Source organism: Blennius ocellaris (genome assembly GCF_963422515.1).
Source record: "Blennius ocellaris genome assembly, chromosome: 23".
Classification (NCBI taxonomy): Eukaryota; Metazoa; Chordata; class Actinopteri; order Blenniiformes; family Blenniidae; genus Blennius; species Blennius ocellaris.
Window position 1 is genome coordinate 3,678,365 of NC_137672.1, and position 13,511 is coordinate 3,691,875.

Below are 13,511 nucleotides of genomic sequence, written 5' to 3' on the forward strand. Positions count from 1 at the left end.
TAAAATGTAATCTAATCGTATTTAAATCTTGTGGTAAAACGTTTAAACATTGAGAGTACAATGGTAATCTAAATGTATTAAAAACATTACAGCCAAAATTGTTTAGTTAGCAAAGTTCATCGTGGTCATATTTGAACATTTCACAAGTTAAAAGTTTAATTACGTTATTTTATAGATTCAAAAATACCAATTAGTATCAAGACATTATATTCAGTTTTTAACTTTCATTGTATTTGCATTAAACTGAAGATGTTTCCTGTTTCAATGAGAAAATGTTGCTTAAGCTTTTCCTGCTGATTCCTGCAGGATATTTATAGAAAATCCAGTATTTTTACACCCAGAGATGAAACTATTTATATCACTGAGCCAGAAATACATGAAATAGTCACTTCATGAGCTAAAGTTAGAATGAAATGAGCTGAAATACTCTGAAGAAAATGAGGATTAGTTCAAAGGAAGCATTTTAAAACTGCAACAGTTGCAAACATGCAAAACTGACGCTTCAGGTTCAGGTGTGTTTCGTCTCGATCGTCACTTTGTCATTTGTTTTTAATATAGAAATAGTACACGAGAGGATTTATTTGAACTTTTCATTTTTAATATCCGTTTAGTTTGTCTCCATTACAGGAAATTATATTCTGATACATTATATTCAAATAGCTCATGTTTCCACTTATTTCTAAAAATTTAACATTTGAACAATAAACAAAGTTTTCATTTACATTAACGTCTAAAATATTACATATACATAATTAAAATGATTTAATACATATTGATCTCAGATATTTGATCCATTTAATTTTCGTTTGATCTAAATGATACATGTAGGTATTTATTATATTTAATAATTCTATTAATAAAGTAAGGTGGGAAAAGGAGGATTTCATCTGGGTGAGGGTGAGTTGTGATCAAGTAAACTCTGGGTGAAAGAGAGGAAACGACTCCAAAAGGGACTTTTTATTCTCAGTTCAATGTTCAGAACCAACATGAGAGACAGGGAGGACGTGTGGACGTGTGGACGTGTGGACGTGTGGACGTATGGACGGTTCAGGTGGAGGCGCCAGAGGAAGGAATGTCTTCGTGGGTGAAAGAAACCTGAACACCAACAGAACGACGCCGCCGAGGTTAAAGAAACGTCACAAAGCTTAACGTGGCTGATCTCAACCGAAGCCCTAGACGACATCAGGACGAAGCCCTAGACGACATCAGGACGAAGCCCTAGACGACATCAAGACGAAGCCCTAGACGACATCAGGGTGAAGCCATAGACGACATCATGACGAAGCCCTAGACGACATCAAGACGAAGCCCTAGACGACATCAGGACGAAGCCCTAGACGACATCAAGACGAAGCCCTAGACGACATCAGGGCGAAGCCCTAGACGACATCAAGACGAAGCCCTAGACGACATCAGGACGAAGCCCTAGACGACATCAGGACGAAGCCCTAGACGACATCAGGACGAAGCCCTAGACGACATCAGGACGAAGCCCTTGATGACGATCAGATGACATCTAGACGAAGCCCTTGATGACGACCGGACGACATCAAGACGAAACCCTTGATGACGACCGGACGACATCAAGACGAAACCCTGGACAACATCAAGACGAAACCCTTGATGACGATCAGACGACATCAAGACGAAGCCCTAGACGACATCAGGACGAAACCCTTGATGACGATCAGACGACATCAAGACGAAACCCTTGATGACATCAGGACGAAGCCCTAGACGACATCAGGACGAAGCCCTAGACGACATCAAGACGAAGCCCTAGACGACATCAAGACGAAGCCCTAGACGACATCAGGACGAAGCCCTAGACGACATCAGGACGAAGCCCTAGACGACATCAGGACGAAGCCCTAGACGACATCAGGACGAAGCCCTAGACGACATCAGGACGAAGCCCTAGACGACATCAGGACGAAGCCCTAGACGACATCAGGACGAAGCCCTAGACGACATCAGGACGAAGCCCTAGACGACATCAGGACGAAGCCCTAGACGACATCAGGACGAAGCCCTAGACGACATCAGGACGAAGCCCTAGACGACATCAGGACGAAGCCCTAGACGACATCAGGACGAAGCCCTAGACGACATCAAGACGAAACCCTGGACAGCAATAAGCCCTGGAGGATGACCGGACTATGTTCTGGACAGGGAGAAGCCCTGGTCAACGTTCTGGACTATGTTCTGGACAGGGAGAAGCCCTGGTCAACGTTCTGGACTATGTTCTGGACAGGGAGAACCCTGGTCAACGTTCTGGACTATGTTCTGGACAGGGAGAACCCTGGTCAACGTTCTGGATGGTTTCTGTTGAGGTTCAGGCCGGTTTTGGTCCCTGGGACTCCAGTAGAACCGCCCCGGGTTAAAGTTCATGAACAGAAGAGAATCAGAACAGACACGGTTCCACTTGGTCTCTGACAGTAAAACTCAGATCGAAAAGTGCTGAGTCATGTTGGTGAGAATGAGCAGAGCAAATTATAACCCAACCAATCAGAAGAATGTTTAATGAGCAGCTGATAGACTGAACTCTCAGCAGGGGGGCCAGCTAGTGGCTCAGGGGACAAACAAGTGCTTGACCTGGACAAGCAGTGGACCTGGACGAGTGTTGGGTCTGAACGAGTGAGGGACGAGCGGTGGATCTAGACAAGCAGTGGATCTGGACTAGCGGTGGATCTGGACTAGGGGTGGATCTGGACTAGGGCTGGACCTGGACAAGCAGTGGATCTGAACTAGCGGTGGACCTGGACTAGCGGTGGACCTGGACTAGGGGTGGATCTGGACTAGGGGTGGACCTGGACAAGCAGTGGATCTGAACTAGCGGTGGATCTGGACTAGGGGGGGACCTGGACTAGGGGTGGACCTGGACAAGCGGTGGATCTGAACTAGCGGTGGATCTGGACTAGGGGGGGACCTGGACTAGGGGTGGACCTGGACTAGGGGTGGACCTGGACTAGGGGTGGACCTGGACTAGGGGGGGACCTGGACTAGGGGGGGACCTGGACTAGGGGTGGACCTGGACTAGAGGTGGACCTGGACTAGAGGTGGACCTAGACGGTTGTGACGTCTCCAGACTGTTTACTAGTTTCTTGACGAACACGGCGGGTCATGGCCACAACATTGGCTCCGCCTCTAAACGCAGATCCAAGACGTCTTTAGGTTTAGGTGAATCTGCTGGATGAAGACGTCTGACCAACGTCTCCAGGAGAAGCCGGTGTGGGGGACATACAGGGTGTGGGGGACTGACAGCGGTGTGGGGGACAGACAGGATGTGGGGGACAGACAGCGGTGTGGGGGACAGACAGGATGTGGGGGACAGACAGCGGTGTGGGGGACAGACAGGATGTGGGGGACAGACAGCGGTGTGGGGGACAGACAGCGGTGTGGGGGACAGACAGCGGTGTGGGGGACAGACAGGATGTGGGGGACTGACAGCGGTGTGGGGGACAGACAGCGGTGTGGGGGGACGGACAGCAGTGTGGGGGACTGACAGGGTGTGGGGGGACGGACAGCGGTGTGGGGGACGGACAGCGGTGTGGGGGACGGGGCTAAAGGCCGATAGGTGGATGTTACATGAGAAAACTGAAAACGAAACATTTGTTGAAGAACTCAAACTTGGTCCAAAAGGAAGCAGAATCGTGGGACAGTCCTGGGCGGTCCTGGACGGTTCTGGACGGTGGCAGTCTGGGGTCAGTTCTCCGACATCTTGCGGATCATGTAGTTGAGGATTCCTCCGTGGTGGAAGTAAGCCAGCTCCACGTCGGTGTCGAACCTCATCCTCACCTGGAACGTCTTCCCCGTGTCCAGCTGCAGGAGCAGGACACACGTCAGCGTGGTGTGTCGGCGGGACACGGTGGCGGTTGAGTGTACGGACCTGCACGGTGGCGGTTGAGTGTACGGACCTGCACGGTGGCGGTTGAGTGTACAGACCTGCAGGGTGGCGGTTGAGTGTACGGACCTGCAGGGTGGCGGTTGAGTGTACGGACCTGCACGGTGGCGGTTGAGTGTACGGACCTGCAGGGTGGCGGTTGAGTGTACGGACCTGCACGGTGGCGGTTGAGTGTACGGACCTGCAGGGTGGCGGTTGAGTGTACGGACCTGCAGGGTGGCGGTTGAGTGTACGGACCTGCAGGGTGGCGGTTGAGTGTACGGACCTGCACGGTGGCGGTTGAGTGTACGGACCTGCAGGGTGGCGGTTGAGTGTACGGACCTGCACGGTGGCGGTTGAGTGTACAGACCTGCAGGGTGGCGGTTGAGTGTTCGGACTTGCACGGTGACGGTTGAGTGTACGGACCTGCAGGGTGGCGGTTGAGTGTACGGACCTGCAGGGTGGCGGTTGAGTGTACGGACCTGCACGGTGGCGGTTGAGTGTACGGACCTGCAGGGTGGCGGTTGAGTGTACGGACCTGCACGGTGGCGGTTGAGTGTACGGACCTGCAGGGTGGCGGTTGAGTGTACGGACCTGCAGGGTGACGGTTGAGTGTACGGACCTGCACGGTGACGGTTGAGTGTACGGACCTGCACGGTGGCGGTTGAGTGTACGGACCTGCACGGTGGCGGTTGAGTGTACGGACCTGCAGGGTGGCGGTTGAGTGTACGGACCTGCACGGTGGCGGTTGAGTGTACGGACCTGCACGGTGGCGGTTGAGTGTACGGACCTGCACGGTGACGGTTGAGTGTACGGACCTGCACGGTGGCGGTTGAGTGTACGGACCTGCACGGTGACGGTTGAGTGTACGGACCTGCAGGGTGGCGGTTGAGTGTACGGACCTGCAGGGTGGCGGTTGAGTGTACGGACCTGCAGGGTGGCGGTTGAGTGTACGGACCTGCACGGTGACCTTCATCCTGGGCTCCAGCTGCGGCGGCAGCAGCACGGAGTAGCGCTCCCGCCCACTGAGCCCCAGGCTGGAGGCAGAGTCTCCGTGGAGGAACTCCAGAGGAAGGACCCCCATCCCCACCAGGTTGCTGCGGTGGATCCGCTCGTAGCTCTCGGCCAGGACGGCCTTGACGCCCTGAGGACATTGGACACACGTCAGGACGAGTCCATCTTCAGGTCGTCCCACTGTCCCCAGTACAGCTGCAGTGTGGCGTACAGACGTACTGACAACACGTACTGCTGACAACATGTACGTCTGATAACCGGCACCACGAACCTTTGTGTCAATGCTACGTCACCTCTACCAGTCTGTGTATCGACGCTACGTCACCCCCACCTCCTCTGATAATGCTACGTCACCTCCACCAGCCTATGTGAACGCTGTCATCACCATCCTGTTTGTCGACGCTACGTCACCTCCACCTCCTCTGTGTGGATGCTATGTCACCTCCACCTCCTCTGTGTCGATGCTACGTCACCTACACCAGTCTGTGTGGATGCTACGTCACCTCCACCAGTCTGAGTGGATGCTACGTCACCTCCACCAGCCTGTGTGGATGCTACGTAATCTCCACCAGTCTGTGTGGATGCTACGTCACATCCATCTCTGTGTGGACGCTACGTCACCTCCACCAGCCTGTGTGGACGCTACGTCACCTCCAGCAGCCTGTGTGGACGCCACGTCACCTCCACCTCCCCTGTGTGGACGCTACGTCACCACCAGTCTGTGTGGACGCTACGTCACCTCCACCTCCTCTGTGTGGACCCTACGTCATCTCCACCAGTCTGTGTGGATGCTACGTCACCTCCACCAGCCTGTGTGGATGCTACGTAATCTCCACCAGTCTGTGTGGATGCTACGTCACCTCCATCTCTGTGTGGACGCTACGTCACCTCCACCAGCCTGTGTGGACGCTACGTCACCTCCAGCAGCCTGTGTGGACACCACGTCACCTCCACCTCCCCTGTGTGGACGCTACGTCACCACCAGTCTGTGTGGACGCTACGTCACCTCCACCTCCTCTGTGTGGATGCTACGTCACATCCACCTCCTCTGTGTGGACCCTACGTCATCTCCACCAGTCTGTGTGGATGCTACATCACCTCCACCTCCTCTGTGTGGACGCTACGTCACATCCACCAGTCTGTGTGGACCCTACGTCATCTCCACCAGTCTGTGTGGACGCTACGTCACCTCCACCAGCCTGTGTGGGCGCTATGTCACCTCCACCTCCTCTGTGTGGATGCTACGTCATCTCCACCAGTCTGTGTGGACGCTACGTCACCTCCACCAGCCTCAGTCTGCAGCATAGCGACTCTCCGTTGCAGACTGGAGGGTGGTGGTGATGGTGGTGAGGACCAGTCATGCTGGTGTGTGAGCCTGAAGACTGAGCATGGAGCAGAACTCAGCATTAGATGCTGAGCATTCAAAGTGAAGAACACGGAGCAGAACTCAGCATTAGGTGCTGAGCATTCAAAGTGAAGAACACGGAGTCACTATGTTTCCCCAGCAGCAGCAGGGATTGACAGGATGCTCACAGTCATTAGGGTCAGTGCTTCCTAATCAGCCTTCCTCCTCTGATGCTGCAGGAAACACACCTAGGGGTCAGTGAATGCAACCAGTGCTGGCCAATCAGAGGCAGAGGAGGGCGGGTCTTCACTCTCTGGGCAATCATTGGCTGAAAGATACAGCTGAGTGGTACATCATGGGGAGTATGGAAGTATGAGCCATCTACCTGACAGCATCTTCCTCCTCTAATCCAGATGATAGAGCATCTTCCTCCTCTAACACCAGACTATAGAGAATCTTCCTCCTCTAACACCAGATTATAAAGCATCTTCCTCCTCTAATCCAGATGATAGAGCATCTTCCTCCTCTAATCCAGAATATAGAGCGTTTTCCTCCTCTAACATCTGATTATAGAGCATCTTCCTCCTCTAATCCAGAATATAGATCATCTTCCTCCTCTAACATCAGATTATAGAGCGTCTTCCTCCTCTAATCCAGATTATAGAGTGTCTTCCTCCTCTAACATCTGATTATAGAGCATCTTCCTCCTCTAACATCAGATTATAGAGCATCTTCCTCCTCTAATCCAGATTATAGAGCATCCTCCTCCTCTAACATCAGATTATAGAGCAGCATCCTCCTCTAATCCAGATTATAGAGCATCTTCCTCCTCTAATCCAAATTATAGAGAATCTTCCTCCTCTAATCCAGATGATAGAGCATCTTCCTCCTCTAATCCAGATTATAGAGCACCCTCCTCCTCTAACATCAGATTATAGAGCAGCATCCTCCTCTAATCCAGATTATAGAGCATCTTCCTCCTCTAATCCAGATTATAGAGCATCTTCCTCCTCTAATCCAGATTATAGAGCATCTTCCTCCTCTAACATCAGATTATAGAGCACCTTCCTCCTCTAACACCAGATTATAGAGCATCTTCCTCCTCTAATCCAGATGATAGAGCATCTTCCCCCTCTAATCCAGATTATAGAGCATCTTCCTCCTCTAATCCAGATTATAGAGAATCTTCCTCCTCTAACCCAGATGATAGAGCATCTTCCTCCTCTAATCCAGATTATAGAGCATCCTCCTCCTCTAACATCAGATTATAGAGCAGCATCCTCATCTAATCCAGATTATAGAGCATCTTCCTCCTCTAATCCAGATTATAGAGCATCTTCCTCCTCTAATCCAGATTATAGAGCATCTTCCTCCTCTAATCCAGATTATAGAGCATCTTCCGCCTCTAACATCAGATTATAGAGCAGCATCCTCATCTAATCCAGATTATAGAGCATCTTCCTCCTCTAATCCAGATTATAGAGCATATTCCTCCTCTAATCCAGATTATAGAGCATCCTCCTCCTCTAACATCAGATTATAGAGCAGCATCCTCATCTAATCCAGATTATAGAGCATCTTCCGCCTCTAATCCAGATTATAGAGCATCTTCCTCCTCTAATCCAGATTATAGAGCATATTCCTCCTCTAATCCAGATTATAGAGCATCCTCCTCCTCTAACATCAGATTATAGAGCAGCATCCTCATCTAATCCAGATTATAGAGCATCTTCCTCCTCTAATCCAGATTATAGAGCATCTTCCTCTAATCCAGATTATAGAGCATCTTCCTCCTCTAACATCAGATTATAGAGCATCTTCCTCCTCTAACACCAGATTATAGAGCATCTTCCCCCTCTAATCCAGATTATAGAGCATCTTCCTCCGCCACCAGCAGCTCTGGATGTGATGAGGCTCACCAGGAGGAAGGGGCCCTTGGCGGCCCAGTCCCTGGAGCTCCCGGAGCCGTACTCCTTCCCTGCCAGGATGACCAGCGGGAGGCCGGCCTGCTGGTAGCGCTGAGCAGCATCAAACACGTCCATCTGCAGGAGGAGGAAGCGTGAGTTAATCCCAGCAGATTAACAGCAGAAGGGTAAACCTGGAAGAGGAAGAGAACAGCCGATCTACTGGATCTTAGAAGAACTTGATTTGCGACCAGGAGAAACTTTCCATCTTGTCAGTTCAGCGTTCCTTGACTTTCTGAACCAGTTGGCAACCTGCGGCTCTTTGGTCCCTCTGCTGAGGCGCCTTAGCGGGGCAAGGCGGGGCGGTACGGTCAGGCACTACGGACAGTACGGTAGGGTAAGGCGGTACTGTAAGGCAAAGTGCACCCAGACCAACTGGGTTGCGCGGTTCCACTACAGAAGTTGTGGTAAAATGTAGACGGGTTGTGAACGACGCAGGGATGGAACATTATTACGTTACAATAATGGCGCGAGGATCGTGAAACTGCAGCCCCAGCTGCCCCAGCTCCGGGACGCCCGGAGCTGGGGCGGCCCGGAGGCCTGAGCTCCGGGCGGCCCGGAGCTCAGGCCTCCGGGCCGCCCCAGCTCCGGGACGCCCGGAGGCCTGAGCTCCTAGCGGCCCGAGCTCCGGGAGGCCCGCTCAGTTTAGTTTGGTTCATTAGTGGCCAGCTGGCCACCAGCAGTGAGGAGCGTGTTGTGTGTGGCGTCCTCCTGCCAGGGTGTTCCTGGAGGGGTGAGTGTCAAAATAAAAGACTATGTTGTTGGTATAATAGACAATAATGTCAAGAGTCCTGACATTGTGCACCAGAACCTTGTAGCAGGTCCAAATGGTTTGAACCTTCACTAGCAGTTTTAACTACTTTACCATTTTATGTCAACTTAGTGATTTCAGCCATTTTAGTGGTTGTAACGGTTTTTGAACTTGTTTTATCTTGTTCAGCATTTTTATCCGTTTTTTCTTACCTTCTTTAGCATTGTCAGCCATTTTAGTAACTAAGTTAGGAGGTGGAGGTGGAGATGGAGGCAGAGGTGGAGGTAGAGGTAGAGGTGGAGGTGGAGGTGGAGGTGGAGGTAGAGTTAGAGGTGGAGGTGGAGGTGGAGGTGGGGCGGAGGTGGACACAGAGGTAGAGGTAGAGGTAGAGGTAGAGATGCAGGTGGGGGCGGAGGTGGAGGCAGAGGTGGAGGTAGAGGTAGAGGTGGAGGCGGACGTAGAGGTAGAGGTAGAGGTGCAGGTAGAGGTGGAGGTGGAGGTAGAGTTAGAGGTGGAGGTGGACGCAGAGGTAGAGGTAGAGGCAGAGGTAGAGGTAGAGATGCAGGTGGGGGTGGAGGTGGAGGCAGAGGTGGAGGTAGAGGTGGAGGCAGACGTAGAGGTGCAGGTGGAGGTAGAGGTAGAGGTAGAGGTAGAGGTGGAGGTAGAGTTAGAGGTGGAGGTGGACGCAGAGGTAGAGGTAGAGGCAGAGGTAGAGGTAGAGGTAGAGATACAGGTGGGGGCGGAGGTGGAGGCGGAAGAAGAGGTAGAGGTGGAGGCGGACGTAGAGGTAGAGGTAGAGGTGGAGGTGGAGGTGGAGGTGGAGGTAGAGGTAGAGTTGCAGGTGGGGGTGGAGGTGGAGGTGGGGCGGACCAGGAACTGACCGTCTCCCCACTGGGCAGGTAGAGGGTCTGCGGCGCCTGCTTGTTGAGGAACTTGTTGAACAGGCGGATGTTGGCGAAGGTCCCTCGCGCCATGACGGCGTCGTTTCCTCGCCGGGAGCCGTACGAGTTGTAGTCCCGGGGCGTCAGGCTGCGACGGGGAAACGGGAAGTGAGAAAGTGAGCGGCGGGGCATGGCCGGCTCTGGACGAAGGCCTCACCCTCGCGCCGTCAGGAAGCGAGCCGCCGCGCTGGTCCTGGCGATGTTCCCGGCAGGAGAAATGTGGTCCGTGGTCACCGAGTCGCCCAGGTTGAGCAGCACGTAGGCGTCGCTGATGGAGCGAGGAGGCTGCAGCTCCATGGTCTGCATGGGGCACAGCAGGGGACACTGCTACTCTGCTTCATAGGTCATGTGACCTGGCTCACACTTCATTGGTTCATTCATTCATCCAAAACACATTTCATCAGTCCAGGCAGTTCACATTACGTTAAGTTTACGTTCTACAGGTTCTCCAGCAGTACTGACCGTCTCCAGACCTGGACCCACGCCCCAGAAGAAGACAGTGTGTCCTCTCTCTCTCTCTCTTCTCTCTCTCTTCTCTCTCTCTCTCTAAAAGTGTGTTGTTCCAACCAGCCCATCAGAAATCAAACCCTATATAGTGTCATCAGGGGTTCAGCCAATCACAGTCAAGGTAGCCTCCTCTCCTTTGACTCCTCCCACAATCAGCCAGCTCTGCTCTGGCACATGGCACCACCAGAGGAAGTTCTTCCTCCTCTTCCTCATAGATGGGCGTGTGTGTGGGCGGAGCCAGTCCAGCTCACACAGACACAGCAGATTGTGAATGTAGCTCCTAGGATCAATATTCTAATGGAGGAGAATCAAGGATGAGCTGGAAACCTTGAATGCAAGGAGGGTTCTGGACCGAGCAGACCAGGAGGAGGAGGTGAAACGTTGGACGACACGAGAACTTTAAGAGATTTTCATCAGATGAGACTATCGGGATTCTGTAACGATCAAAGTGTTAAGCTCAGTTCACACATCAGGATAATCAGGACGACTTTGTCCCTGATTCTCTCCTTCCAACAATCTTCAGGACGCTCAGATCATCTTATCAGATCCTCATGAGCTCATCTTATCAGACCATCATGAGATCCTCTTATCAGATCATGAGATCATCTTATCAGATCATCATGAGATCATCTTATCAGATCATGAGCTCATCTTATCAGATCATGAGCTCATATCAGATCATGAGCTCATCTTATCAGATCATCATGAGCTCATCTTATCAGATCATCATGAGATCCTCTTATCAGATCATGAGATCATCTTATCAGATCATCATGAGATCATCTTATCAGATCATGAGATCATCTTATCAGATCCTCATGAGATCATCTTATCAGATCATGAACTCATCTTATCAGATCCTCATGAGATCATCTTCTCAGATCCTCATGAGCTCATCTTATCAGATCCTCATGAGCTCATCTTATCAGATGATCATGAGCTCATCTTATCAGATCATGAGCTCATCTTATCAGATCCTCATGAGCTCATCTTATGAGATCTTCCTGCCGTGTGGTGAGTCCAGAAGGAAGACGGCTGTGATGTTAGATGGGGATGTTCACCATGTTGGATGGTTGTGTCCCCAGTTGTCCCGTGTGGTGGACCCCCAGGGGACAACGAGCCCGTTGACTGTGACGCGTAGCCAATCAGGTGATGTAGTGGCACCGGACCGGAAGGGGGCGGGGAATCCACAAATCAAAACAGTTGTCATGACGAACCAACGCCTCTTCTTTTTAAAACGTGTTTCTTCACACCACAAACGATGTGGTGATGTGGTCTTCATGAATCGTCTTGGTCCTCCAGGTTTCTGGACTCTGGAATCACCTTTGATCTCTGAGGTTTTAGGACATTTCTGCTCTGGTGTGTGTGTGTGTGTGTGTGTGTGTAGAATCCATGTGAACTGGGCTTTACAAACTGCCGAGTGGATTAAATTCTACCATCATTGAGGTAAAAACACTCAATATGAGACTTCATTCCACCACATAATCAAGCTCTGTTTTGCAAATCTAGCAAAAACTGTTCTTGCTGTTTTGGGATGAGAAGTCAGGACAGTGGTGACTCTGCGAGGCGACGTGTGCGTTTACCAAACCGTCGAAGAATGGCGGCGCCTTAATGTAGGTGGACTGGGGGTCCCAGGGGTACAGCTTGTCAGCGGGGGCCACCAGAGAGTTCCAGCGCTCGTTGACTTCCTGCACAAACAAAACCTGCTCAACCCTCTGGAGTCTGGAGTCCCGCTGCAGCTTGAGCCGACACACCCACCTCGATCTTCTGGTAGACCTCCTTAAACATGGAGGGGATGACGAAGGCTCTCTCCACAGCCTGGATCTCCTCCCGGGTGGGCCAGATGTCCCGCAGGAAGATCTCCCGGCCCTCCGAGTTCACCGCTACAAACACAAACAGCAGCGTTTGGAGAGGACACAAAGAAGTGCCTGGTCAGGAGACTTCTGTGAGAATAGCAACAAAACCAGATGGACAACAGGAAGTCCAGTCTGGAGAACATGTCCTAGTAGGGTTTCTGTCCGATCGTCCACACGGCGCAGCGTCTCAGGAGGTGAAAAGGTTTGTTCTTTGTAAAACAAGTTCCAGAGAGGAGAAATTAGAAAACTCTGCCCGGGATTTGAGGTGTGGACAGACAAGACGCACTGAAAACCATGATGTCATGGCCCCGCCCCTCCACCTATAACCTCCGACCTTGTTCGTGATGTCATGGCCCCGCCCCTCCACCTATAACCTCCGACCTTGTTCGTGATGTCATGGCCCCGCCCCTCCACCTATAACCTTCGACCCTGTTTGTGATGTCATGGCCCCGCCCCTCCACCTATAACCGCCGACCCTGTTCGTGATGTCATGGCCCCGCCCCTCCACCTATAACCTCCGACCTTGTTCGTGATGTCATGGCCCCGCCCCTCCACCTATAACCTCCGACCTTGTTCGTGATGTCATGGCCCCGCCCCTCCACCTATAACCTCCGACCTTGTTCGTGATGTCATGGCCCCGCCCCTCCACCTATAACCTTCGACCCTGTTCGTGATGTCATGGCCCCGCCCCTCCACCTATAACCTCCGACCCTGTTCGTGATGTCATGGCCCCGCCCCTCCACCTAAAACCTCCGACCCTGTTCGTGATGCCATGGCCCCGCCCCTCCACCTATAACCTCCGACCCTGTTCGTGATGTCATGGCCCCGCCCCTCCACCTAAAACCTCCGACCCTGTTCGTGATGCCATGGCCCCGCCCCTCCACCTATAACCTCCGACCCTGTTCGTGATGTCATGGCCCCGCCCCTCCACCTATAACCTCCGACCTTGTTCGTGATGTCATGGCCCCGCCCCTCCACCTATAACCTCCAACCCTGTTCGTGATGTCATGGCCCCGCCCCTCCATCTATAACTTACTATTACTACTTACTATTAGATTACTATTGCAACAACACATCATCAGTAGGGTAAAACTAGCCTGTCTCACGACGGTCTAATCAGCTCACGTCCCCTATTAGTGGTGAACAATCCACCGCTTGGTGAATTCTGCTTCACAATGAGAGGAAGAGTCCAGCTCCTATCAGCTCCTATCAGCTCGTCTCCTGGACAAAGTGAAGCCGTTCCTGAATCA

The 13,511-nt window shown here is 52.1% G+C and overlaps 1 protein-coding gene across 1 annotated transcript in view; it reads right to left on the reverse strand.

Moving 5' to 3' along the window:
• Nucleotides 1–2,060: 2,060 nt before the first annotated feature.
• The window catches only part of aco1 (aconitase 1, soluble), a 29,574-nt gene continuing 18,123 nt past the window's right edge, over nt 2,061–13,511 (reverse strand). The window contains exons 15-21 of the mRNA XM_080519277.1: nt 12,164–12,288; nt 11,989–12,093; nt 10,056–10,198; nt 9,839–9,986; nt 8,162–8,284; nt 4,842–5,027; nt 2,061–3,822 (exon numbers count right to left, since the gene is read on the reverse strand). Of these exons, the coding sequence (XP_080375403.1) occupies nt 3,706–3,822; nt 4,842–5,027; nt 8,162–8,284; nt 9,839–9,986; nt 10,056–10,198; nt 11,989–12,093; nt 12,164–12,288 (947 nt within the window). The 3' untranslated portion in view covers nt 2,061–3,705. The remainder of the gene's footprint in view (nt 3,823–4,841; nt 5,028–8,161; nt 8,285–9,838; nt 9,987–10,055; nt 10,199–11,988; nt 12,094–12,163; nt 12,289–13,511) is intronic.